Here is a 27,942-nt window from a genome sequence, read left to right as displayed (position 1 = left end):
GAGGCAAAAGATTAGGTTGTGTAATAATTTAACCTGCGAGAGCGGTTGGAAGTTGTTAGCCTGTCTTTTAAACTCAAAACCACTACTTAAAATTTCATGTTAATTTCCCATAATTCTCAAACAAAAAATAAAAAACCGGATTGAAATTATTTAAAATTAGCTCTAGATTAATTTTATCACATGTTAATGCCAGTACACTTAGTTAGAGAGTAATTCTATGATACTGTTTCCAAAATAATCTTATTTATCAAATACTCAGCACTCGTAAGACTAAACTTATTTAATCCATCAAATCGAATATCGCCTTTTCAATTCCAAGTTTAGAACTGTGTTTATCGAGAAAAATATTATAGTATATATTAATTCGATCATATTAATAAATGCAAACAGTGAGAGATGATAATTATTAATAAAATTTAAATAATGGACTTAAATAAGTTGTTAAAAAGGAAAAAAAAGAAGTGATAAAGTGGAGGTCTAATGGTATGAAGCACATTTTATTACTATTAATGAACTGTGAATGAAATTATAGAATATATATATGTCTGTCATTATAGAATACTAAAGTGGGAAAACTTGATGCTTCTTCCTTTGCTGTTTCTACAAGTACCCAGTTGGTGAAATTGCTCCTTTTTCTTGTGTGACTTAAGCAAGCATATGATGCTGTTGACAGCAATCATAAGCGCAGTATAAAAATGTACTGCCTCTTTACCTCTGCCCACAAACTGTTTGTTTATATGTCAAAGTGGAATTCCCTGCTTTTCCCTACTCAATTTTAGCTGCGACATTTGAGAATATCACAAAAGGCTCCTTGCAATTTAGCTTTTCTTGGATTCTTGTGGGGTTCTTCACTTCCTCTCGGTCAAATCTTCAGCAATATATTACTATTAGTTTACTCACCTTAATTCAGACTTAACCATTTCTGCAGATTCAGTTTATTTGTTTTGTAAATTCTTGTGAGGGAAAAGAGGAAAGGGAATCTGCTTTTCCCCCAATAGTTTGTGAGCTGTTACTTAGCCAATGCCCACTGTCTTCCTTTAACCTCTGAAAGATTCATTCTTTTTCAGCTTAGAGTAGTTCTTGATCTCGAAAGAAGAGTAATATAGATGGATAGATAGAGAGAGATGGTGAAGTGCTGATATTCTGCCTGCTACATTTGATTTCAACTTTTTTTTTTCCTCTGTGAATTGGATGCTGCAATTAGGTATTGCTTTTGCTTTCTTTATCTCAACACTCAGTGCTGTAAAGCTGCAAAGTTCATTTGTGCCTTGCAAGACATTTTACCACCCATTCTTGGTTAATTAAAACCCTATTTCACCTAAATTGAAACTGCAATTCTTGAATTTGGGGTGTTCCAAATTCTGGGCTTCTCTCTAATTTATTGTTTGATTGATAATGGGGTCTGAGGGGAGTGGGGGTAGAGTGTTCCAACACAGAGGTGGTGGTAGTAGGGATATGAATTCAGGAATAGGGGGCACAAATTCAGCTTCTGACAAAGTTTCAGGAGTGACAATGTGTTCAGAATCCATGTTCTATGGCTCTAATTGGGATCCAATTGTGTCGTTGGGTCAAAGTGGGGATTTTGGGAATTCCAACATTGTTTCTCAGAGTGAGTTTGCCAATAATCCACTCATGTTGGAGAATCAGACAATGTGTGGCTCTTTGGCTCAGTTCCCCTCTGATTCTGGTCTTGTTGATTTGGTGCCGAGAATCCCCGGTTTCGGGAGTGGCAGCTTCTCTGAGATGGCCACTTCCTTCGGCCATAACTCCGATTCGCCAAATTTCAATAAGGGGGTTTCGCAAGATCATTGCCCGAATTCGGATGGTGGGATGTTGGGAGCTTCACCTTACGGGAAGAGGAAGAGGGAGGTGCAGCAACGAGCTTCACCAAAGGTGAACTTCTTGCTACTCCACGCGAGCGTGTTTGTGTGTATGTGTGTGTTGTTTGTCGTTTGGCATATATTTGATGTGTTTTTGGCTCCACTGTGATAAATGTAGAGTGGTGAAGAAGAACAGCACAAGGATCCCTCTGGGGATACATCTAAAGAAGATGATGAAATGAAACAGAAGTTCGAGAAAGGTATTGGTCGCGGTAAGCAAGCTGTGAAGCAAGCCAAGGATGATCAGAGTGGTGCAGAGCCATCTAAAGATGATTACATTCATGTGAGAGCCAAAAGGGGACAGGCAACAAACAGTCACAGCCTTGCAGAAAGGGTAAAATCTTAATTTGAAACCAAGTTTCTTGAGTGAAATGAAAAATCTATTTGGTTGATTGTCGAAAAATAGTTAATTGAACTGCTCAACTGCAGGTGAGAAGAGAGAAGATTAGTGAGAGAATGAGATTGCTTCAGGAACTGGTTCCTGGCTGCAATAAGGTACTGATTTTTGCAGCTTACCTTCAAATTTTGTGATTGAATTGGAAAATTTTTAACTTATTTTGGGAAATTTTGTGTTCAAGATTACTGGGAAAGCGATGATGCTTGATGAGATTATCAACTATGTGCAATCACTCCAACAACAAGTTGAGGTATGCATCGCGGTTTGATAAAATTTCTCATGCCTTTGTTTTCTGTGTGATTTGTTTGTGTCTTGTTCTTTACCATGATATTGCTGCACCGGTATCTGTCAAGAAGCTTAGATGACGGCGTAGTTTTACATCCTGATATACACATAATCTATCTGATTTTGGAAACAGTGCTGCTTTTGTGAGTGTTTGTAAATTGTATATTCAGGGATAAAGTCACCGTCTTTTACCTTAGAATAAGCATTTTGTGAGACTCAGATTAGCTAGGAATATAAACATACAAGAATTATAATACATGTACGAGAAAGAGCAATTGACAGCCTCCTTTTCATGATTCGGACAGATCTATGTGTTTCGTTTAACCAGTATCTGAGATTCAATAGGATAAGTCGATATTTGGGTGAGTATTAGTACACGTAGGAAACGAAAGAACTTATTTTTGGGCGACTCGCTCAAGAGAGAAACTTTGAACTGTATTAATCCTTTCATAATCATGTATGAAAGTGTTGTTTGGGAGACAAATCAACATCTTGTAAAAATGTGCGGCTCAATCATTACTAGATTTAGTTTGAAGTTCTCGAACAACCAAGCTAAGAAACACCATTGTTGCCCTTCTTAATTAGTTCTTTCGAATTAGTATTTGGACATTGTTTGGTAACCTTTGGGAGATCATGTGACTGTAATGTAGTAAATGTATACTCTATTTGCGTTGCAGTTTTTATCGATGAAGCTTGCTACCGTGAATCCAGAGCTCAACATGGACATAGACAGGATTTTGTCCAAAGATGTGAGAGACTCTCACCTTGTCTATAACTCATTTTGTTAACAACCAAATTCATATTTCATTTTTTGTTTTTAGATTCTTCACTTGCGTGGCGGAAATACCACCCCGCTCGGAGTTAATCCAGGGCTGAGTCCGTCCTTCCCGTTCCCTCCATATCCCCAAGGAGCCTTCAACAATGCCCCGGGCACAGGTCCACCATTTCATTCGTTACCCCAGGTAAACACAGGCGCCTCAGTAGTGTTTGTTCGATATATTCTTGTTTAGTGTAGTCTTAAAAGCATTTTACTGCAGCATATATGGAACACTGAGCTCCAAGGTCTTCTCCAAATGGGATTCGATCCCGATCCATCTGGCAGCATGGGGCCAAATGGTAATTACAACCGATCGATCACATTTCTTGATGCGATACAAACTAGTGTTCTCTATCAATTTCGCATAGTGATCATCGTGTTTTTCAGGGTCGTCGAAAATGGAGCTATAGAGGTGAGGGCCTAACCATACATTCGAGAATTTGGAAGTTGAGGCTATAAAAATGTTGAAGGTTCATTTTTTATTTTATTTTTTGTTCAAGTGTTGTATAGGTTCTAACTTTTGGTTCTTCGAATTTTAACAGAAGAAAATGACTGTTTAGATTTACAAAACAATGTATATTCAGAGTTGGAATTTAATTGGTGAAGATGATTGGCTTTTTTTGTTGGTTGTATACTTTGTGTACAAGCTGTTTTTTGAGAGCTAAAATAGAAGGAAATTGTTTAACATAGTGAATTTTTTTGGTTGGAAAAAAGTTGTTGGATTAAAAGGCTATTGACATTTCTACTAGTGACTAGTGTAATTAAATAAAAGTTTTTTAATATGATAAAACATTTCCTTTTGCCATTCCATAAAACACAAGTTTCTTGTTACACAGTTATGCTCCCCATAAATTTTGTACTCCTTTTTGCTAGCTATACAATTAAAAGTGTCAATCTTGGGAATTTGGGATATTAGATTGTCCATTTGACTCAAATTATTACTTATCTCAGTAAGTGATTGATAAAATAAGATCCAAAACCACAATTTATAAACGTTTCTGAAAATATGAATTTAACATGCAACTTAATTTTATAGGCAACAATTATATATAACTCCACTATGATTTATTATTTCAAAATACACCCTTTCAATTTAATCTGCCCTTTCAATTTTCTCAAAAAACACTGCAATAATAAGATAGAACTCAAGTTCTTTCACACTAAGGAAAAATAAAATATTAATAAGAAAAGTCACGTGCATGTTCATGAAGCCATGGGAAGTAATGAAGCTTCATTGGCTAAAAACGGAGAGCCCCACGTGCTGCTATGGGCCACTGACCACCTTCAAATTTACTATGCTAATGTGTCTTCTTCTCTTTCAAAATTCCAGCTTTTCTACTGCTATTAAAATCCTCGAATTTCAAGAAGAAAAAAGTGTTTATTTTAGTAAAAGAATTTGCCTAAATTTCCAGCTTCATACTTTCTCCGCATAGTTGGACATGGCTTCTTTCTTCATTCCCATCACAACCAGCTAAAAATGTAAGTCTTCCAGCTATTTGTTAAAATGTCAAAGAATGTATTTGCAACATAACCCTTTTACCTTTTTATAAATTGCTAATTTATTGTATGATTAAACACAAGAATGTATACAGATTCCAGCATTTTCAATCTCTTTTTTCTGATAATTCTTGTTTATTCTTTCTGTTATTGAAGTTGTGGGTGAGTTTCTCATTTCTTAACTTGATTCTTTAATAATCAAGAATACATGTTAATATTGTGACCTCAACATTGAAAATTATCTCGTGCAAATTGCAAATGAAATTCTTGATTTCTAATAATTAGACATAAGCACTGCAAATAGTACTCACTCTACCAACATATAATCTTGATTTTTACTTGTAGTGAAAGGTGCAATTTTGGGCTTGCTATGGAGGAAAAACAAGATGATATTGCTGCAAATGAGGCTATAGAATTTAGTATGAGAGATTCCAATATTCCTACCAATCCTAGTAATAGTAATAGTAATTGCCCTAGAAGTTCAACTCTCACCCAATTTGATAGTTTAAACAGAGGTGAAACATTTTCAACTGATGTCACACCTATTTTGAGAAGAAGTCCCTGTCTCAGAAATGATGCTGGTGGTTGCTCAAGTTCTAACGAAATAATAAACCATGATCACAAACAAGGGTCTCAATCAATTGGATGGACAGGGCAAAATAGTAGGATAATAGACGAAGAATTTGAATACCGTAGTAAAGATTCATCAAAATCATGCTCAAGGAAAGAGCTAAAGAGGGCATTTATGAGCTTACAAGATGTAGAGTTTTCACCGAATAAGCAAATGAATATGGACTCTAGTATATCTTCTGATGTGATAGACGGCCCAAACATTAATAATATGTCTTCTCCTAGCTTTACTAACTTGAGAGAATGGTTAGAATCTAAGGCTGGTGTTGATGTAAGCAAGAATGACAAAATGCTCGTGTTCAAGCGGATAGTGCAAGTAGTGAATGTGTTGCACGTTCAGGGCATCGCCCTGCTAGAACTCCGACCATCTTCGTTTATCTTATTAGACACCGGGGATGTTGAATACATCGGTTCCACGACAGAGACTGAGCTATGGGGTGTGCAAGATTCTTCTATGGGGAAGAGGTGGTCGAATTATCGGAATGTTCAGCTTGAAGAGAAATGGTATGCTTTTCCTGAAGGTTTCAAAACAAGAGACTTACTTTCACTAAATGTTTACTCTCTGGGACTTCTATTATTTGAGGTCAGTATAAGTTCCATAAATTTTGTTTAAGAATGTGATGTGTTCATAAATTTTGAGGTATGTTGTTCTGTTATTTATTTTACCTGATCGATCTTTCTACAGTTTTTGTGCTACTTTGAATCGATTGAAGCGCACACTGTAGCTATGACAGATTTGCATCATCGTATCTTGCCTCCGAGTTTTCTTTCCAGAAATCACAAGGAAGCTGGATTTTGTCTTTGGCTGCTTCACCCTGAACCTTCTTCTCGCCCTACAACTAGGTACCGTTGTTGCCTTCGTTTAATAATGTAATGAAATGCCAAAGCACTTGCAACTAGAAGTATATCCACTTTAGCATTTCTATTACATCATCATTTGTTTGTACACATCGTTCTTGAATATTTTATGATTGGTGAATAGGGAAATCCTGCAATCTGATTTACTGTCTGGACTTGAAACTGCAAGAAGTCCCGACAATGAGGAAGCATCATGTGTGGAAATGGTTGATGATGTTGAATTCGATATCTTGATTCATTTTCTTGTCAAGCTAAAGGAAGAAAAACTGAACAAGGCCTCCAGTTTGTTGAAAACTTTGAATTTCTTAGATTCTGATATCAAGATGGTCGAGAGATGGCGAAGTTATTCAGCTGCGAAGGATCAGTTCGAGAGCCCATCTAGCTCAGTTTACAGTATGAATATGCTAAAAAACAAGTTGTTGGGAAACATGAAGGAGCTAGAAAATACTTACTTTTCCGTGAGATCTAGCCAGCTAGACAACGAAATGCCACATATGACACGATCAAACAGCGATGTCCTGAGAAGACGCGACCACTTGTCTCAAGGTGGAACTCGACATGAAGAGAAACACGTAGAGCGTATTGGAACCTTCTTCGATGGTGTCTGCAAGTTTGCTCGGTATGACAAATTCGAAGTTTGTGGGATTCTGAGAAACGATGATATTCTTAGCTCAACAAATAAGGTGATTTGCTCTTTGTGTTTCGACCCTGAAGAAGAGTACCTTGCTGTTGCTGGGGTTTCGAAGAAGATCAAAATATTCGAGTTTCATTCACTATTGAATGATTATGTTGATGTTCAGTATCCACTACTTGAGATGTCGAATAAATCGAAGTTCACTTGCATTTGCTGGAATAACCACATCAGAAATCATTTGGCTTCAACTGACTATGATGGTGAGGTGCAGGTATTTATTAACATCATGCGTTAAAATTCGTTTGTGTGATTAATTATCGAGTTACATTGCTTCTTCGGCCGTAGATATGGGATGCGAGCACGGGACAAAGATTCAGGCAGTACAAGGAGCATAACAAGAGAGCTTGGACCATTGATTTCTCTCATGTGGATGCAAAAATATTTGCTAGTGGCAGTGATGATTGTTCTCTTAAAATATGGAGCATCAACCAGGTATCGATATCAGACTAATTTTTGTGAATGTACCAAAATGGCAAAAAATAGGCTATCTTATAGCGACAGAGGGAGTAGTACGTTTTCGATCTAATGGTAATATAAATCGTGATATATTCCACTTTGATTCGACAGAGAAACTCCACGGAAACTATCTGGAATCCTGCAAACGTTTGCTGTGTTCAATTTTCTCCGTGTTCGTCCCATCTTGTAGCTTCTGGATCCGCAGATTATAGAATCTATTGTTACGATCTTCGACATACAAGAATCCCATGGTGCACATTAGCTGGTCACGACAATGCAGTTAGCTATGTAAGGTTTCTAGATGCGGAGACGATAGTGTCGGCTTCCATAGACAACACATTGAAGCTATGGGATCTCAAGGCAACAACCTTAGATGGTGTGTCTCCCCCTCATGCTTCCACTTTGACATTTAGAGGCCATACTAATGATAAGGTTAGCTTTTGCTATTTCACTATCTTTTCTTTTTTGTCAAGTATTTTTCTTGATTATTGTCTATCATTTTTTTTGTAGAACTTTGTTGGGCTTGCAGTGTTGGATGGATACATAGCATGTGGTTCTGAAACAAATGAGGTAAGCTTAGATTTTCGGGATGATTTGTTCACAAATTATAGGGATCGATTGAGTGAAAATGATTTGCATGAAGTGAACGAACGAGGGTAGAAGTTTTTTAAAAAAAAAAAACTCTAATAAGGGGACAACGTAAGTTTTTCAAAAACCAAAACGATGTCATTTGACGCGTTCTTCTATTTAAAAAAAAGAATGTAGAAAAGAATAGCGGTATCATCACATCAGCTTCATTTGATCGATAATTAGGACTCAATACTATTAAGATCGAGTTATATAGACACAAGCTATATTTTTTTCTTTTTTTTGTAAATTTGAGGTAGAAAGACATCATATGATAAAAATATAGGCTTTTAAGAAAATAAAGTAAGATGAGAAGATGAAGGGATTTGTTTATGTTTCAGGTATATGCTTATACCAAATCTCTACCCATGCCCATGTGTTGCCACAAATTTGGAAGCATTGACCCAACATTAGAAGAAGAGAGTATTGGTCATTTTGTAACAAGTGTGTGTTGGAGGAAAAAATTTGAAATGATTGCTGCTGCTAACTCGAGCGGAATAGTAAAGATACTACGACTCGCAAATTCGGAATGATAGATATGCTAGTATGCTACTACATCTACATCTTTAAAAATGAGCGTTGCTCATGTCTAGCTTATTACTGTTACTGATATTATTTTCGCTTTGGGGTCTCCACAATGAAACCCGTTGGTGGAATATAAGAATGCTTTTAATTTAAGTAGAAAAGGCAAAAACACCATATTTTGAACTTGAGCTTTTATTTTACGTATATAAAACATCGTTGCATCTTATAATTTTTTTAATATGGGTGCTGGTGGCATCACATTGGTGTCCACGTTACCGCATTATTACAAATCTCATTCACCAACTTGCCTCTTGTTCTATTATTATTTGGATTCATACACCAAAAACCAATACAGAAACGTCAAATAAAACTAGGCGTGAGCATCAAGATTGAGAATTATTTTTATTTAATACCCCCCTATGTATTGATCTTTTACAAATTACATAAAATTTAAAGCTTAATTAATTTGTCGTGGGATCTACAATGGCTTGAAGTTAATAATAATTTTCAATTTTCATGAATTGACGGTGATGCCGGTCGAGCCCGTGCGATCCGACTGCTCACATGAGACCTTCACATAAATATACTTACTACTTTTCTCATTAATTATAGAAATACATAAGAAAATCATGATTTCCAAAATCAAATAAAACGGACGGACTATTCCAAATCCATTTAGGCACTACACGTGTCCACTTCTCATTGGCCAACACAGCTAAGAGTGGTGCAGTTCCCGCGTAAAATCCCCTGCGACGCACCAATAAATCCATCCGTTTCCGGCAAACGGCACTTCTTCTCCCCCTTTCTCTCTCTCTCTCTAGATTTCCGATTTCTTGCTTTTCGCCATATCCACGGGATGCCATTTTTGGACCGCAAACACCGCCGCAGCCAGAGGGCGGTCCCGCTCATCCCCAGGGACCACCACGGTGGAGGGGAATTCGACGGCGCCTCCTTCTCCGGCGCGGTCTTCAACCTCTCCACCACCATCGTCGGCGCCGGAATCATGGCTCTCCCGGCGACCTTCAAGCAGCTCGGCGTCATTCCCGGGGTCATAATTATCGTTCTCGCCGGATTCCTGACGGAGAAATCGATTGAGATGATCCTCCGCTTCAGCCGCGCCGCAAAGACCAGTTCCTACTCCGGATTGGCCGGCGACACCTTCTCCGGCGCTGGCCGTTATCTCCTGCAGCTCGGCATCGTCATAAATAACGTCGGCATGCTCGTAGTTTATATGATTATCATCGGTAAAAAAAAGCCCCCTTTTCAACCTATTTTAACTAATTATTTAGTTGAAATCTCAAGGGTTTTTGGTAATGTTTGATTATTATGAGTTGTGTGAATTGAATCAATAAGCTATGAATTCTGTAATTTCTGGCTAGTGAGATGAAATTCGTTTAGGGATTAGAGTGGCAATTTTCCAGTTTCTGAATTTTTTAGTGAAAAGAGATTTTCTTGCTCTTTTTGGTTATATCTTTGGATGATTGTAATTCGTAAAGCAATAGCCACGTGTGACAGCTCAGGCAACGCATTAGGAAATGTGGTATAATGCCATATGCTGATAATAATTTGAGTCTTTGAGATTTGGATAGTGTGATCTGATCTGACCTAATAAGTAATCCAGTCATATTAAATTTAATAAGTAGCATTTGTTTTGTTTTTTTGCATTTTTGTGTAATCCAGTTACTATATGGGATTGCTATGGCGTCCGTTAAATTTATTGGTAAAACATGAGATGCTGTTTGTTTTATATGCTCGATTCGTGCAGGTGATGTGCTATCTGAGACATGGTCACAAGGGGTGCACCACACTGGTGTGGTGGAAGAATGGTTTGGGTTACACTGGTGGACTACACGTTTTTCCATACTGCTTCTCACAACCATCTTTGTTTTCGGGCCTCTGGTTTCATTCAAGCGCGTAGGTGAGGCTTTGCCAACTGAATGAAGGAGCATATTGTTTTTAAGTGTGACCATCAAATGTTAATAATTATGCCAAACATGCCTTGTGCCAATGTGAATCAGTCCAAACGAAACATCCTAATTTGCATAGTTTGGTTGATTAAGTTATGAGTTATGACGGCCTAAAAATGATGATTTGTTTCATCCACTGTGTTAGAAATGTGAAGGTATGTGGAACAGTAGGCTGAGTTTACTGCTGAAATTCTCATAGTCAGGGAGATTGTATCGAGTAATTTGACAAAGATAATCATGTTCTTTGGTTCTATATATGCATGTCGTATGTATGGATGTGAGTTGGGGGTTGGTAGATAGTCACACCGACAGGTTCACCCTGTAAGAGCTGTTCCAACTATTTAACTGCATTTTCTGTATATGCCTGATCTTTTATGCCATCAAAAACTGATACCTTTAAAATTTTATGTATGTATTTTATTTAGTTCTTGTGAAAAGAAAGTAACTTGAAAGTAACTAGTTTTAATTAAAAAGAGGAGAAGTTTCCAGAGTTATGTAGGTATTATCCAAGGGTTTATTGCTTAGATTTTAGCTCCTACCACTTCGAGATTACAAGAGGAATGCATATTTTTAGGCTACTGTTCCTCCAGTTTGGGGATTCACTCTGTGACCCCTTCGTTATTTGGTAGCTGTGTTCCTCTAGGCGTAGAATTCATTCTATGACTCCTTTGTTATTTGGATGTGTAGCTGTTTATCCAAATTGGTGGAAGGAAGTAATTAAATCTCCCATAGATGTGTTTGTAGACAATTTACTTTGTCTTGCATCCAGAAATTTGTCTTTTAACTGATTCGTCTTAGATTAAATCCAATGGAGACCATATATATACCTTAATTTCATGAGAGCTGCAATTTCTGCTTCCATTTATGCGAAAGAGTGTTTTTCAGGATATTCTGTTCTCGACCCTGTAATTAAATCTGCTATGCAATAGCCTCTGCCTTCATGGCATGCTTCCAATTGTATAGAATGAGAGTACATTACACTTTTTTAGTTGAAGTGGAATTCCTTTTTTTGTCTTCTTCCTATTGAAAAGTATGATGTAGTAACATGAAGAATCATCCCTTTTCCCAGATTCATTGCGATACACTTCAGCACTGTCGGTTGGATTGGCCATTGTGTTCGTGGTGATCATAGCAGCAGTTGCTATTGTGAAGATGATAAATGGAAGCATTGCAATGCCTCAATTGCTGCCTAATGTTGTTGATCAAGCATCTTTCTGGAAACTTTTCACGACAGTTCCTATATTGGTCACGGCCTATATTTGTCACCATAATAGTAAGTCTGCCTTAATCTCCTAATCATGTTTGTTCGAATATCAATCAAGTTGACTGGAAAGAAGTCTTAAATGTGGTTTTCAAGAAACAGGCTTTATACGCGGTTGATAAAGCTTCACTTGGTATCTATCTGATAAAATTCTGGTCACACAAAAATGATAGTATTTCACAGCTCTAGATCTTGTCATGCTTGAAACGATGCTTATATGATCTCTGTTTACCCAATATTTTTACATGGTTTTAGGAAATTGTGTTACTTGTGTATTTTTATACATAAAGAGACTTCTTATATGCCTTAGGGATCTTCTACAACTATTCTCCCCTTCAATTCATCTTAATGTGAATGCATCAAATTCGTGCCAAGCTTTGTCTACAATATTAGCTATGAAGTATCGAGAAACCTTGTTTCTTACTTATGCTTTTCTCATTGCTAAACTTTCTCTATAGTTCACCCGATAGAGAATGAGCTGGAAGATCCTTCACTGATGAAGCCCATAGTCCGGACATCAATCACGTTGTGTACTTCAGTATACATAGCAACGAGCTTCTTTGGTTTCCTCCTCTTTGGTAACCATACAATGGATGACATTCTTGCCAATTTTGATGGGGATCTCGGCATCCCATTCAGTTCGTTGCTTAATGACATTGTGAGAGTGAGCTACGCCATCCATTTGATGCTTGTGTTCCCAATTGTCTTCTACTCCCTCCGCCTCAATGTTGACGGTCTCCTCTTCCCCTACGCAATCCCCATTGTCTATGATGATCGAAGATTTTTCTCAGTAACAGCAGGTCTCATGGGGTTCATCTTCATGGGGGCAAATTTTGTTCCTAGCATATGGGATGCTTTCCAGTTTACTGGCGCCACAGCTACTGTCGCCGTTGGTTACATATTCCCTGCTGCAATCGCCCTCAGGTGAGTGAATCTTGAGTGCTCAGTGATTCGTTGCTTTAAAGTTTAAACAAATCCAACAATGTCACAACACTTGATTATCATGGCTGTTGATCCTTCCTTCCCACCTTATTGATCATGCAGGGATACACGTTCAATAGCTACAAAACACGACAGAACAATCTCGTGGATTATGATGTTCCTGGCCGTGTCCTCAAGCACTGTCGCCATCTGCAGTGATATGTACAGCATTGTTTATGGCAGTAAAACTGCGGAAGCATAGTTTTGCTTCAGGAAATTCTCTGGCAATCTGAACCACACGACTCAATCTGCGTCTCAGGTATAACTCGACTCAAACAGAATACGAAGTGAACTAACGAATAGAGAACCTGAATGCCTCTAACCACACATTCTTTGCAAGTATTTATGTAAAAAAAAATGCACAAGTTGAGACATGAGGTGAGTATAGTTGAAAATGATCCAGTTTTGGCTTTTTTTCAGTACAGCTTGTGGTAGTGAAATGTACTAACACGTTGTTGTAGATTTTTTTACAATGAATGCCAGTTTTTGTTGTAAAATTTATCAAATGCTGTCTTCTGAGTGCATCCACTATAATTAAATTCTAATTGTGATTAATAAACCATAACTCGGATTTAATACTTGGGAGATTAGGTCATAAGCAACCGATTAAGACGTTTCTTAGCTGGGTTACACACCACTTTTTCCCCATCACCTGCTCATCCTTTAACACCCACAACCACTTTTATGGAGTTCATAATAACAATCACTTATATTTCAAAATAAATGTCACATTTGTTCACAAGAGCTATATCATCTGCGCCACATTAATAACGACTCAAAATGCTATTGATATGAAGATTAAGGGATATGTTTTTGTGAGGTTTAATTAAAAAGGGCAAATTGCCAAAAAAAAAAATAATAATTTGATCAAATTCTAGTCCATTCCTCAATTTGAAAATAAGTTGCAAAAACTATGAAATTTAACATTTTTCTTAATTTTCACATGGAGTCTAATTTAGGTGAAATTGTATCTAATCTGACACCCAAAAAATCAACGTGATTTCTTATACAAATGTAGTCTAGTTCTATTGTAGTCACTATTCCTTATCTTGTTTACAATTACAACTGCAACTCACATGCTCCTTTAATTTTAGTTTTTCCATTGTAGTCACTTTCCTTAAAAGTAGTCAAAATTGTTTGGTGGGCAAATCTTTCCCAGAATATATGTTTTAATTTTGGAATTGGTGGTTCGTTATAAAACCTTTTCATACAGTTTGTCCAATTTAAGGAAATATATAGTACTACTATGTCTCTGTTGTGTATATATTTTCTTGTTGATGAGTATTTGCCATCGGCCTTAAATTTTAGCAAATAACCATTCACTTAGATAGTTTATTGACTTATTCGGTATTTGCTTCTGATACTTTTTTGTTCGCTAGTATATTTTTTTTGGCTTGAGCATTTTATAAATTTATATCACGTCCAAAGTGTAATAAAATGAAGAGTCCATAATAAAAGTGAAAAATAAAAGACGAGAGATCATTAGGGAGTTTTGTTGCTATTCAATCATATACTAATTTTAATTATATTTGCAATAAACGGCTTCAATATTTCAAAAATAAACACTACTCCTAATATTCACAATTCTATTAAAATAAAATAAAAACTAAAATCACTTGTAAGAGCATGGAGATAATTGATTAGCACAACTGTATGTAATCCACATTCACATTTTATATTTTTTTTTCTTGTATATAAAAATCATAATTATAAATTGCATAAACAACAAAACTTAATTATTAATTTACATAAACATGAAAACAACCAAGATTAATTTTACTGAACATAAATATAGAAATAGTTCGAAATCGATATAATAACAAAATGCAATAAAATCAACATTATAGATAAACGCAAATACTCACTCTATAATCACTATAGAGAAAAAGCAATGAACGAATTCTATGAAGCATAAACAAAGAGACATCAATTATTTTGATGTTATTACAGTAACACTCAAGTCAACCGTTCTCATTTGTTTTCTAAATTGATTAATGTCATAAGGTTCTTTTTAGCCCAAGTGTTTCATTAACTTAACTATGAGTCTAATTTATGATATATCTATTCCTCAAATTAATGAAATTTATGCATAGAAAAGTGGACATTCCCATTACACTCTTCTGTATGGACAAAGACCATGATGTTCACTACTTTAGCCATATGAAATTATTGGATGGATTGTTGCAGTCGTTTTGGACATATTCGTCATTAATTTAATTAAATTTGGGAAAAGAAAGATTCCTCGTTAATTTAAATATGCATCGGAATATAAGAACATAGTATAGTATTCAAAGAGCAAGTACAACTGATTTTTATTGATTAAAGCGTATGGTTTCTTGTCTTTATTGTTGACATTGTTAACAGATTACATCATGAAACCTAGAAAATGTACGCTTCACAAGAAAAATAAAATGTAAATATTAGTATGAATTTACTCTTGAAAAATGATGAAGTGAAAAAAAGTGTGATGAATCTACCATATAATAGTATATTTAAAATACTATTGGTTCTCGCTCGAGTGGCTAAGCCCCATAAGAATCTACTTAGCGAGAGATCTTGGGTTGAATCTCGTTTACGTTCAAATATTTGTTATTTTCGCACGTGTTAATGAAATCAAATTATCAAATTACTCGGTAATTGCACCATGTAAAAAAGATTTAATTTCATATGTAAAAACATTATATTGGTTTAAGGAAAAAAAATTGTCGAAGTCGACTTCAACATTGACCTAAAATTTTGGAAGGTCACAACATAACACGTTGAATAATGATGTAGTAGACATCAATATGTTACATCAATTTTACTTGGTGATTGGTCCCAATCACCACTTAATTTATCATCCCAAACCAAATTTCATGCCAAATGCTATATAGTTACAGGTAGAGGTGCCCACGGAACCAGCGGTTACGGTTCGGACCGCCGGTTCCGGTTCGCGATGGTGTTTTGCCGTTACGGTTCCGGTTCCAAAACCGCCGGTTTCGGTTTCGGTTTGGAACCGGCGGTTATCCGGTGGGTTTTTTTACAGTTTTTCACGGTTTCACGGTTCTGAACCGTCGGTTTTTTGCGGTTTCGGCTTGATTTCAAGGTTTTCCGGCGATTTTTTGCGGTTCCGGTTTGGAACCGCCCGGAACCGGCGGTTCCGGCACGGTTTCGGTTTGAAATTTTGAACCTGAACCGAATCACGGTTCAAAAATCAACGATTTCGGTTCGAATAAATTCTCACGATTTCGGTTTCGGTTTTGATTTTAACCGCCGGTTCAGTAAACCTTGAGCAGGTCTAGTTACAGGTGGTTCCCTTACATCTCTATTAATATCGAACCTTTGATTAAAATAAATAAAATACAAATGCTACTTTCTCGATGATTAATCAATCACTAGAAATGGCGTGTGAACATTCATCATCAGTTCCACTCTTTATTGGTCTCAAATAATCGTTTCTCTCTCTCACACACGCATGAAATTAATCATATGGGAGGTATGATTTAAAATGATAAGTAATAAATAGATCACATCTTGATCTTATGATCACACAATCCAACGGTTTAGAATAATTAGGTCATGTTAACATAGAATTTCATACTATCCCTTTCTTATTTTTTACATCATATAATAAAAATCAATTTCTCTCTCATGTAATAATTCAAAATTTTGGATAAATTTTTATTTAAACCATTTTCTGGAAAAATATATCAATTTAAAATAATTTTATGAGAATTCTAACAAAATCCTAATTACATAAGTTTATAAAAAAATTGCATGACCATTGTAAAGATGGTTTTCGTTTATGATATTGTGGCTGTTGATGATATAATTTTATTAATGTGCTAACAATATTGTGACATATGATTGATGATATTGGGTTATTATTGTGTTGTTGTACGTGTTGATGATATTGATATAGAGTTGATGCTATCGTATTATTGGGTTTAAGATATTGTGATGTTGTGTCAATTATATTATGCTGATGTGTAACATAAAGTTGAGACACTATGATGTATGATATTATTTTTTTATAAGGTTGATGATGTTGCTAAACTTTAATGGTATGAAATTGAAATTGTTATAACCGTACTTGTATATTTAATTGTACACTTATCATACACAAATTTGAATAGTGGCCTACTAGTATTATAATCCGCCTTTTCAGTGGTTATTAATTAAAAATTTAAAACCTTTACTGATTTTAATTAATTAAGACCAATGTCATTATGTCGCTCCCAATATTATACTTGCATAATGATTATCTATTCTTTTTCTTTCGAATATTATGAATTATATAAACATTGATGGCTATGGAATCCAGAGAAGATCAATGTAATGGTGTCGAATTATTTGTTAATTATAGTATCACATTCATTATAACCTCAATGGGTCATAGATACTTTTCCTTAATTCATATTCAATAGATATCTACCCAGAGCTACTTATAAAATAGAACAAAGTAATAGTTCAAATACAAATTATAAAAACAAATCAATGATAAACAAATGAGAAAATGCTCTATCTAAAATTAATAATTACTCCGTACTACATATATACGAGTAGAACCATATCGAATAAGAAGTTTTAAACAATATAGTACAGTAGAGAAACAGTTAATACTATAAATAATAATAAATCAACAAAATCAAATGCTCTAATACAAAGCAATATAGAAGTCAAACAACAAAAGAGTTGAAGAAGAGCGAAAGCAAAGAGGTAGCACACATCGTATAAAGTTCCAAACAATATAATTACAAAATCCAAGACAAGCACCTACAATTAAGAATAAGAAAAGAGCACAAAGACAAAATATAAAAATATATGCAAAAAATACTACTCCGTAGTAGTTAGTTAACATAGAAGCAAGTAATAGAAATGACAAGAGAAACGAAAAAAATACTCCATAGTTCTAATAGCATAACATCGAACTATGCTAATCTACCGTTTTCGAGAATTTAAATACATCTTATTATGCGAGAATCGGAAATTATAATATGATGACGATTTGGTCAATATACTGTAACAAGCATTGAGGTTGTGAATTTACTATTTAGTAGAGAATAACATTAATGGCGAGAATATATATTTTATTGTATTAAATTTAAATGTGAAGCCCAAAATTATAAAAATGACAAAACGATAAATGCAAGATAGTAAAATAGAATTTTAGTTATTAGAATCATACATATAATCTGAAGTGGCGACAAACGCCGCTCGCCGGCGGTGGCTGACACTCTGTTGTAGTCTGTACCAAATAATTCGAAACAGATTCATCTTCCACGTGTCACTCCATCCGGCAATCACGCTTCTTTGTTTCACACTATATTCCAAACTTTTATTCACCAAGCAATATTCTATGAAATTAATATAGTACTAGTAATTAGTAACCTTATTTAATTTATTATTTTGAGTTATAAAGTTGGGCTTTTAAGTCTTAACAAAAATAATAAAAATATCACAAATAAATATAATACGCAGTTTACACATAATTATTAGTATTACTTGGGGTGTTTTCTTGAATTTGTGTGTGTGTGTGTTTTTTTTTTTTTGCGATTAATAGATATTTCTGGATGAATGGTGGTAGTATAATGGAGTAACTGGTAGCATGTATTTATGGAAGACGGATATATACAATGAATGTGAAAATATTATAACTTATTTAATTTATTGGTTATTCACAGAATATTAAATAACTACAGAGTACTATCTAGCAAATGCTAGCAACTACTCGTATGCAAATTACACCATAGAAAATAAAAAACTAACATGTGTTTTGGATTATTACTTTAGACTTTTCCTTCTAAAATCTACGCCGTTAGTTTTGGACAAAAATATTCCTTTTTATAGAGTGAATATATGCAAATATAGAGCACGTTAATTCCGGTTTTATTAGTACTTCAGAATATCCACCAAACATTTCTATCCAATTTATCTTCTTAATAAAGTTAAGTATTGGATAATCAAGTTGCATGCCGGAGACAGTTTCTTTATTGAATAACAAATATTTAATTGATCCAAAATTATGACTGTACGAGTTTTTTTTTTTCAAATAAATTGGTCATGAATGATACTCTCCATTTAATTAGTATACTATTATTTGTTGACCTTATTTGTCAAAGCTTTTATTTTATTTGTCTCTTACTTGACATATTTAGCTAGTTTATACATATACGGAGTATGAATTTTTAATTTTATGTATTTTGCAGTTGATTTAGATAGATGAAAATTAAAGTTCAGTTTTATTTCCATTCTCACGTGTTCTTTTGATATTTAATAAAAACAAAATCAATGGAATTTCACTCTCAGCGCATTTTTGTATTTTGTAAACACTTCCATTTTCGGTATTTTGTGAATCCACCAACGAATTAGAAGCTTCAATTCATATAAATGGTAAATAAAATCAATGTCACCTTCACTTCATTGCTACCATATTAGATGTGTAATCATTAATATTCTTAAAGGTGTAATCTGGTAAAAAAAAATTATTGAAAATGGTTATTCTTACACTTTTGAGTTGTATGATGTTGATGCTATAATTAATAGTATTTCCGAATTCGATCCATCATTTCTAAGCCATTATTTTTGGATTTTCCTTTTTAGAATAAATATGTGCAAATATACAGCACGCATATTCTGGTTTTATTACTTAAAAATATATATCCACCAAACATTTCTATCCAATTTATCTTTTTAAATTTGTTCAATATGTTTATATAAAGTATAATTATGTTTCTTCAACAACTATATGTAGCTCTATTTCCGGCAAGTTTTTGATATAGGTAATGGGTTAATTAATTTATTGATTTTGACACAATGCTTTAGTATTCCCGAAGGGAAAGGATAATCGTACATAATTGTACATGTACATAATATTTTAAAAAATTTTAGATTTAAGTGAATTTAATTAAAAATTAGTTTTGTTATTTATTGTAATATATGTAGCAATAACAAAGAAGTGATATAGAAATTTTATGTCGAATCGTAGCATGATTTCGACTATGATTTGAATTAATATACAATATTTAGTAGAAAATATATATTTTATTAAATATACAAATATTTAAGTATAAATTTTTAAATCTTTCTTGAAGTGTTGCAAAATGATTAGTATGAAATTTATTTTAAATCAATTAATGTTTATAAAATGATTTTCAATGTAAAATGGTTAAAAAAGTTCGGTTATGTACATACGTATACGTACGTTTATCACTACTCTTTTCCGAAAATGTCTCACTATTATAATCGCCGAAAATGTCTTGACTTGTGTTTTTCATTTAGCGTTTTACACTTTTACTCGAAAATGTCCCAAATTAAGATATTTTCAACCTAAAAATGTTAATGCGAGATATTTTCAACAATTATGATAACGCGAGATATTTTGTTGGTAAAACCCAAAGTCATCCTTTGATAATTTTCTTGACTCAATAAATTTCGTTAGACAATATTATATATTTGCATTATCCGACCTCAACTCATCAAAAAAGAAGAAAAAATATGTTTCTATGTATAAAATCGAATAATTTCATAACCCGTTTAATAATTCAATTTAATTGGAGTACTATTTATTATTTAATTTAAATTTTATCCAGGAATATATATGCATAACATATTTTAAAGAATAATGTAGTATGCGCACGTGGAATATCATTGATGTGATGGTACTTTTGTTATATTCTTTAGTTTATTCAGCTTCTTTGACCTGACCTTTTATCACTCATGAGTCATGACTTCCATATAGAAAGAATAAAGAAATAAAAATATATATAGGGATTCTGAATATATTATGAAAAAAAATTATCATTTGAATTTTGTCAAACAAGATTGAACCCAACCATATTTTCTAATTTCAATGGATGCGAAATTAAGTACAACTACTAACATACTGACGTTTCTAAACTGTTATTGCAAATTGATTTGTTAAAAAAGAAAAAATAATACCATATCCTTATTGTACCGCACCACACAAAGGCAGGATTCTCAATAAAATAATAAGAATAATAAAAAAAAAAGTTATGTAAAAGTATGCTTTTTTTAGTATTAATTGAATGGAAGAGCGTCGAGTCTATATCCCCTAAACAAAGTCTCCAAAACTACTAGTAGCCGTAGGAGTATTAAAATTCAGTTAAAATTGGAATAATCATTCAAAATAAATATTATAGTGTAATAGTAATTGAAATCATGAATTTTAATAAAATTATGATCAGTCTCGTGAAGGTTTAAAATAGAATATGACATTACCAAGTTTTAATTATGCTTATACAAACCATTGTTATTTGGTGCTACTCGAAATGATATTACTCCATTAAAATAAGAAGAATATAAAAAAAATAAAAAAATAAAAAATGATAAAATATTATTTCGGACATCACCACAAGACATTAACTGATCAATACATGAATGAGTTAATTACACCAAACAACTGAAATTTTGTGATTTAAGTTTTACTACAACGACAAAAACAGCTAAGGACGCTAATTTGTAGTATATCTAATTATACCAACAACACTTTATGTAAGTGTCCTTATTGTTGGTGTCACGGCTAAAATTAATGAACACAAACAGAAGCGTCCTTAAAAAGCAAAATATTAAGATAACTTATCTTCAACTTATGGACAATGTCTTTTGTGTACTTAATTATAGTTATTTTTTAAAAATTTCAAAAGCTAATAATAGCGTCTCAATTTTTGTGTTTTTAAAAAATATATATTTTTTAAATTGTTTTCGGACTTGTAAAACTGATTACAAATTGGCCAAATTTTGTACTCCCCTACTTAAATAGTACTAGTAATTGCATTTATTCCAAAAATAAAAATACTTTTACTTTGAATTAAAAATTAAGAAATTATTATTTGAATTAAAAATCACCTTCATGAATAGTACTAATATATATTAATTATTTAGAAATACTAGTATATGCTCATTCTTTTACCATTTTTTAATTATCAAATCATTTTACACGCATCACAAGCCATTCATTCAAAAAAAAAAATGCATGACATGATTCACATCCAAGTTTAACAATTGTTTGGTGGAAAATCAAACAGGATCTGGATAAAGTGATATTAAATAATAAAAAATATATACATTTCATTATACTGTTTATAATAAAGTCCAAATATTTTATTTGGTGTAAATAATGTTTTAAATATGTAGTTGACGTCTCTTTTCTTTTATCAATGGGCCTTTACTCCCTTTTAGCCCCCATTAACTTGTCGATGTCGCGCCTTTATGTGAATTTACGAAACTGGACATCATAGGTTCAAGCTACCTACTACAAAAACTGTCGGTGCATGAAGCAGACGGGAGGGCTATTTTCGTCATTACATCGATAATTTAATCATTAATAAGATGTCAAATTCATACTACTTCGCTATCGTGCGCGCCCGTTATGAAGCACCGTTATAAATTACATCACCATATACTTTAAAATTATTTTTGAAAATTTTATTTTCCTTTGAATGGATCTTCAAATGGTATATCCTATTTTTCAAATAGCGATGATTTAGAACCTCTACACTATAAGTGCATCATCTACTATAGTGAATGATTTTTTGTTTTACTACATTACATTAAAAAAACTTAATTTTAAAAAATTCTCCACTTTCTTCTCCTATCATGTTAATCATATTCATTATATTTCGATCTTTTCAATATATCAACTGCACGTACTAACACTGAAATGCACAAGTGAGTGTGCCACAGTTAGCACACATTTGCTAATCCGGAGAAAAAAACTCAATCAAAGAAACCAACAACTAATTATTAACAATTTTTGGGGGTTTTAGGCTTTTAAGCTAGCATTTGTAGGCTCTATATTTTTATTTAATATTCAAGGGCTGATCATGATCTAATCAGAATCAAGGTATCTTTATAGCATTTGAGGTATACTAAATCATCCCAATTCTAGCATTTTTAGGCATTTCTATTTACCTATGGATATGTTAATTATTAGGTCAATAATCTTGAAATTTAAACACTAGATTTGTACTGCTAAATTTCAAGTAAAGAGGGAAATTAGGTCATTAAAGACATTAAAATTCGGCAATACTTTAGATTACAATTGTATAATGCTATTTTTAATGCACAAAAAAGTTTATTTTTTTTTAATTAAAAGTAAGGTTGAAATCGTAGAACCCAACTAACTAACTTATTCCATATATTTCTTAATTTAATTGGTTCCGAATTAAATAAAAATCGGGTATTGAAGTGGCAAAATTTTGTTTGCACATTTGTCTTCTGCTGAATAAGTAGATATAATTGCTAAAGTTTTAGTCAAACACACACTTCCATAGACAACATAATATCATAACATATGCAATCAATTTGGAAAAATCCAACTATACCACAAAATATCTGACTAAGTCGTTAAATAAAAAAGTAATTTAATTCCTTCCTAACTAGCTAGAACTTGACAAATAAAAATGCAATATCATTATCCTTTTCACATGCAATAGAAAAGTTGAAAGAAAGTGTTGATATACATATATCCAATATTACTTTTGCTAATATTATAAGTAGTGCGATGATGCGATCTAATCGTCCAATGTTAAATACTCAAGTATTGCTATTCAGAATATTTACCATTAAATTGAATGTATTTATTCTTTTTAGGTAATTAAATTTCACGTTTTATAAATTTATTTTATTATAAAATTAGTATATAAAAATAAAAATATTACTATTAACTTTTTTGACTCATTTTTTTTTATATTTTTCGCGTTACTAAAGTTAGACATTTATAGACGATATCATTTTTTTCATCCCATTTGGTTAGTCAACTAATCAATTTTGTAAGAGATAAAATGATAAATTCAAGTTAGTGAAAAGGAATAAATGGAAAATTGCTTTACTTCCACTCCAAATCAGAAAAATAAACTTTTTAGTTCATACTTTACCTCATAAATCCATTAAATTTTTCTCCCCTTTCTTTCTTTTAAAATTTCTTTATATTTCCAATATACAACTCTTATTGAACATTTTTATGTTTCTGGGCTGCATTCATTTAAAAATTAGGAGTCCCACAGTAGTACTCCCTCCGTCCCAAGATAAGTGACCTACTTCTTTTGGACACGGGATTTAAGAAATGATATTTAAATAAGTTAAAGTGGAGAGAGTAAAGTATGAGTGAGGGAAAAGTAGAGGAGAGAAGAGAGAATAAAGTAAGTGGAGAATAAAGTAAGAGAGATGACTTTTTGCTAAAAATGGAAATAGGTCACTTATAGTGGGACATCCCAAAAAGAAATACAGGTCACTTATCTTGGGACGAAGAAAGTACTATATTTTTACATTATTAATATATTAATAAATCCTTGTTTGCCCACAATATTGTGTCGGTTTTATAATATGATCTATCCTTATTTCATTGATTGGCCTTTTACCTTTGTCCCTTTTTCCAAATCCAAAAAACTCACATTTTCCCAATCCCTTCATTCGCAAAAATCATAAAAAGATAGATTTTGAGATTAAAATATTTATCTTTATTTTTTCCTTGAGGGTTTTTGGTTTTATTTATGGTATTTTCATAATTTACCTTTTATTTTTCCAATTAATACTAGTAGTATAATTTGTTGATGCAAGCTGTAATTTTGTAGTAGTATAGGACTATTGTACTATACTCATGCTCAACAGTCTTTACATTACTCCATCTCTCTCTCTTCTCTCCCTAAATGGATAGTGTTTTCCATCATAATTTAAGCTCCTGCTGCAAATAATTCTCCAAACCAATGTCTCCATTGTTTTGGAGACGTCTAGCTTCATCTCATAACTCCCACGCGTCCTTCTCTCTCTGCACCTCTTCTCCCTCTCACCCAAAATGAAGTTTTTGTAGCATTCCCCCTCTCCAAAACTCTCCCCTTTTCACCTCTCAGCATTACCCCCAATTCAAGAAAAGGGCCACCGAAAAATCCAATCTTGAATCGAAATGTCTCCTCCATCTCTGTGGTGGGCGGCGAAGGAGACACACCGGGGCACGCCGGTGGTGGTGAAGATGGAGAATCCCAACAATTGGTCCATGGTGGAGCTCGAATCCCCCTCCGACGACGACTTCCTCTGCCAAAACGACGCCGTCAAGGGAGGCCGCAACCGCAACGCCAAGCAGCTCACTTGGGTCCTCCTCCTCAGGGCCCACCGCGCCGCCGGCTGCCTCGCCTCCCTCACCTCCGCCGTCCGCCGCCGCGTCGCCTCTGGCCGCACCGACACCCCGGGGAAGTCGAGATTCTTCTCCTGCATCAAGGCCTTCCTGCTTCTGTCGCTCCTCCTTCTCGGTTTTGAGACGGCGGCCTACTTCAAAGGCTGGCATTTCCGGCAGCCGGATCTCCACCTCTACGACGTTAGGGGCGCCTTTGATTGGCTCTACTCCACTTGGGTTTTGATCAGGGTGGAGTATCTCGCTCCGCCGCTGCAGCTCTTGACCACTGTTTGCATAGTCCTCTTCCTTATCCAGAGCTTGGATAGGCTGATTCTCTGCCTGGGTTGCCTCTGGATCAAGCTGAGAAACATTAAACCTCTTGCCAAACATGGCATTGTGGATCTTGAGTCTGGCGATGCTGATGGCTATTTCCCAATGGTGCTAGTTCAGATCCCTATGTGCAATGAGAAAGAGGTATTGCTTTCTTGAATTCTTGAATTTTGGGGGGTTGTTTAGTGAGTTTGGGGTTTTTGGATTGTGATAGGTTTATCAGCAATCTATTGCTGCTGTGTGCAATTTGGAGTGGCCAAAGGGGAGAATGTTGGTTCAAGTATTGGATGATTCGGATGATCCGGTGACGCAGTCGATGATAAAGGAGGATGTGCATAAATGGCAGCAAAATGGTGCCAATATCATATACAGACATAGAGTTATTAGGGATGGGTATAAAGCAGGCAATCTTAAGTCAGCCATGAATTGCAGTTATGTCAAAGATTACGAATTTGTTGCCATTTTCGACGCTGATTTCCAGCCCAATCCCGACTTTCTGATGAGAACCATTCCTCACTTTAAGGTATATTTTGATTTTCCCTACTTTTGAGTGACTAGATTTGGTCTTGATTGAATCTTGAATTGCTTGTGATGTTGAGGGATTTAGTAGTTATTGCATTATGTCATGATGCTTTTGTTTGTAAGTGAAAAGCGTAGTGAATTGTAAGTGAAAAGTGTGGTTTCACTTTGGATTTTGTAGGATAATGAGGAGGTAGGATTGGTTCAGGCAAGGTGGTCATTTGTGAACAGGGAAGAGAATCTGCTTACGCGGTTGCAGCTGATTAATCTGGCTTTTCACTTTGAGGTTGAGCAGCAGGTTAATGGGATTTTCTTGAATTTCTTCGGTTTCAATGGGACTGCTGGTATATGGAGGATAAAGGCGTTGGAGGAGTCGGGCGGGTGGTTGGAGAGGACCACTGTCGAGGATATGGATATTGCTGTTCGCGCTCATCTTCATGGATGGAAGTTCGTTTTCCTCAACGATGTTGAGGTAGTAGCTAATTCAACTGCTGTGGTGATGGTTTTTGGCCCTTTTCTTGCTTTCCTTATGTGTGTTAGTTATGTTGCTTTGTTGAATGTCCAGTGCCAGTGTGAACTGCCCGAGTCGTACGAGGCTTACCGGAAGCAGCAGCACAGATGGCATTCCGGGCCAATGCAGCTCTTCCGCCTCTGTTTGCCTGCCATTATTCGATCAGAGGTATGTCGAAAAGGCTGCCTTTTTATGCAAAAAATGTGTTGGAAGATTTGCTATTGTGAATAGAGGTAATGATATATGTAAGTGAATGTGATTTTGCAGATAAGCATTTTGAAGAAGGCCAATATAATATTCCTATTTTTCCTTCTCAGAAAATTGATACTCCCATTTTACTCATTCACACTTTTCTGCATCATTCTCCCCATGACCATGTTCATCCCAGAGGCGACGCTCCCGTCGTGGGTCGTTTGCTACATACCGGCCACCATGTCGTTTCTCAACATACTCCCGTCTCCAAAGTCGTTCCCATTCATCGTCCCTTACCTCCTCTTCGAGAACACCATGTCCGTGACCAAATTCAATGCCATGATCTCCGGCCTCTTCCAGCTCGGGAGCGCATACGAGTGGGTTGTCACCAAGAAATCGGGGCGCTCCTCCGAGGGCGACCTCATATCCCTTGCCGAGAAGGAGCAGTCCCCCGCACCGCCCCACAGGAACAACTCGGAGCCTAATCTAGACGAGATGCGTGAGGAGATAATGCAGCAGGAGCAGCTCGCGGCTGAAAAGAAGAAAAAGAAGAAGCACAACCGGATTTACACGAAAGAGCTGGCGCTCGCGTTCCTTCTGCTCACAGCTTCGGCGAGAAGCCTTCTGTCGGCTCAAGGTATCCACTTTTACTTCCTGCTCTTCCAAGGGATATCGTTCTTGCTCGTTGGCCTAGATTTGATCGGTGAGCAAGTCGAGTAGGGTGGAAACGTGCCATAGCAATGTAAATCAGTAGGAAAAATCGTCTTTGGATCGGAATGTGGATACTTGAGATTAAGCTTATATTATACGACACGAACTTGGACACGAGAAACCCGTAATTGTGTGGGATGAAAGTCGCCTTCTCCCCTCATCGGGCACGCCTTATAGTAGATGGTGCAGGATGGGATGATCTCTCCTTGAAGGAGAAGTGAAAGGGAAAATAGAGACAGATCACCAGATCCATTGTTAGTTTTCTTGTTTGGATTATTTTGTTTTTTTTCTAGTAGTAAAATTCCTTTGTAAGAAGAATTTGTGTTCACTCACAGCTGAGGGATTTAGGAAAATAGTGATCTGATAAAATATGATTCACTTGTTTAGGTGTGGATGGAGATCCATCTATGTATCTCTCTATCTTACCTCACTTTGTTAGATGGTATATATAATAATAAATCCATTTGTCTTCCAAGAATCTCTCTACCCTTTAACTGTACTCTTTCCACCAAAAAATGTAACTAGTATGTCAGTAGAATAGTTCTCATACATGGGCAAATGGTCGGAAAATTTGTAAGGTTGGTCAAATTGTGGTATGTTGGACCTTCATGGTTTTTTCCGGCAGATATTTTAAATTGTTGGATATATTAAAATTTGACCAAATTTTATGGTTTTCGACAAATTGTCTTAATGAA

The 27,942-nt window shown here is 34.9% G+C and overlaps 4 protein-coding genes across 4 annotated transcripts; all 4 read left to right on the top strand.

Moving 5' to 3' along the window:
* Positions 1–562: 562 nt before the first annotated feature.
* On the top strand, positions 563–4,011 carry LOC125217879 (transcription factor bHLH74-like). The gene is made up of 8 exons (XM_048119450.2): positions 563–1,893; positions 1,999–2,214; positions 2,310–2,375; positions 2,459–2,527; positions 3,240–3,311; positions 3,384–3,524; positions 3,600–3,678; positions 3,767–4,011. Exons 1-8 carry the CDS (start codon positions 1,396–1,398, stop codon positions 3,787–3,789), a joined length of 1,164 nt encoding a protein of 387 aa, XP_047975407.1. The 5' UTR covers positions 563–1,395; the 3' UTR covers positions 3,790–4,011.
* A 636-nt stretch (positions 4,012–4,647) lies between these two features.
* Positions 4,648–8,849, top strand: LOC125219866 (protein SUPPRESSOR OF PHYA-105 1-like). Its single transcript, XM_048121950.2, has 8 exons — positions 4,648–4,858; positions 5,222–6,089; positions 6,192–6,349; positions 6,489–7,269; positions 7,344–7,490; positions 7,626–7,946; positions 8,025–8,084; positions 8,483–8,849. The coding sequence occupies exons 2-8, from the start codon at positions 5,247–5,249 to the stop codon at positions 8,672–8,674; spliced, it is 2,502 nt and encodes an 833-aa protein (XP_047977907.1). The 5' UTR covers positions 4,648–4,858; positions 5,222–5,246; the 3' UTR covers positions 8,675–8,849.
* Positions 8,850–9,443: 594 nt separating this feature from the next.
* On the top strand, positions 9,444–13,375 carry LOC125219584 (amino acid transporter AVT6B-like). Its single transcript, XM_048121602.2, has 5 exons — positions 9,444–9,910; positions 10,432–10,584; positions 11,703–11,906; positions 12,353–12,818; positions 12,939–13,375. The coding sequence occupies exons 1-5, from the start codon at positions 9,523–9,525 to the stop codon at positions 13,075–13,077; spliced, it is 1,350 nt and encodes a 449-aa protein (XP_047977559.1). The 5' UTR covers positions 9,444–9,522; the 3' UTR covers positions 13,078–13,375.
* An 11,070-nt stretch (positions 13,376–24,445) lies between these two features.
* CSLC12 (Cellulose-synthase-like C12) lies at positions 24,446–27,725 on the top strand. The gene is made up of 5 exons (XM_048124757.2): positions 24,446–25,458; positions 25,529–25,837; positions 26,015–26,305; positions 26,399–26,512; positions 26,612–27,725. Exons 1-5 carry the CDS (start codon positions 24,778–24,780, stop codon positions 27,254–27,256), a joined length of 2,040 nt encoding a protein of 679 aa, XP_047980714.1. The 5' UTR covers positions 24,446–24,777; the 3' UTR covers positions 27,257–27,725.
* The last annotated feature ends 217 nt before the right edge of the window (positions 27,726–27,942 follow it).

This window comes from Salvia hispanica, chromosome 1 (genome assembly GCF_029641045.1).
Source record: "Salvia hispanica isolate PSC_SH4W2 chromosome 1, Shi_PSC_v1, whole genome shotgun sequence".
NCBI lineage: Eukaryota > Viridiplantae > Streptophyta > Magnoliopsida > Lamiales > Lamiaceae > Salvia > Salvia hispanica.
Note: the sequence above shows the minus strand (reverse complement) of the source record. Positions and strands in the feature narration are given on the sequence as shown.

Coding starts and splice junctions, on each gene's coding strand:
- LOC125217879 (XM_048119450.2), top strand. CDS start 1,396: ATGGGGTCTGAGGGGAGTGGGGGTAGAGTGTTCCAACACAGAGGTGGT. Junction 2,215..2,309: donor GTCACAGCCTTGCAGAAAGG/GTAAAATCTTAA, acceptor GCTCAACTGCAG/GTGAGAAGAGAGAAGATTAG. Junction 3,312..3,383: donor ACAGGATTTTGTCCAAAGAT/GTGAGAGACTCT, acceptor TTTTGTTTTTAG/ATTCTTCACTTGCGTGGCGG.
- LOC125219866 (XM_048121950.2), top strand. CDS start 5,247: ATGGAGGAAAAACAAGATGATATTGCTGCAAATGAGGCTATAGAATTT. Junction 7,270..7,343: donor ACTATGATGGTGAGGTGCAG/GTATTTATTAAC, acceptor CTTCGGCCGTAG/ATATGGGATGCGAGCACGGG. Junction 8,085..8,482: donor GTGGTTCTGAAACAAATGAG/GTAAGCTTAGAT, acceptor TTTATGTTTCAG/GTATATGCTTATACCAAATC.
- LOC125219584 (XM_048121602.2), top strand. CDS start 9,523: ATGCCATTTTTGGACCGCAAACACCGCCGCAGCCAGAGGGCGGTCCCG. Junction 9,911..10,431: donor AGTTTATATGATTATCATCG/GTAAAAAAAAGC, acceptor CGATTCGTGCAG/GTGATGTGCTATCTGAGACA. Junction 12,819..12,938: donor CCTGCTGCAATCGCCCTCAG/GTGAGTGAATCT, acceptor TTGATCATGCAG/GGATACACGTTCAATAGCTA.
- CSLC12 (XM_048124757.2), top strand. CDS start 24,778: ATGTCTCCTCCATCTCTGTGGTGGGCGGCGAAGGAGACACACCGGGGC. Junction 26,306..26,398: donor TTTTCCTCAACGATGTTGAG/GTAGTAGCTAAT, acceptor TTGAATGTCCAG/TGCCAGTGTGAACTGCCCGA. Junction 26,513..26,611: donor CTGCCATTATTCGATCAGAG/GTATGTCGAAAA, acceptor GTGATTTTGCAG/ATAAGCATTTTGAAGAAGGC.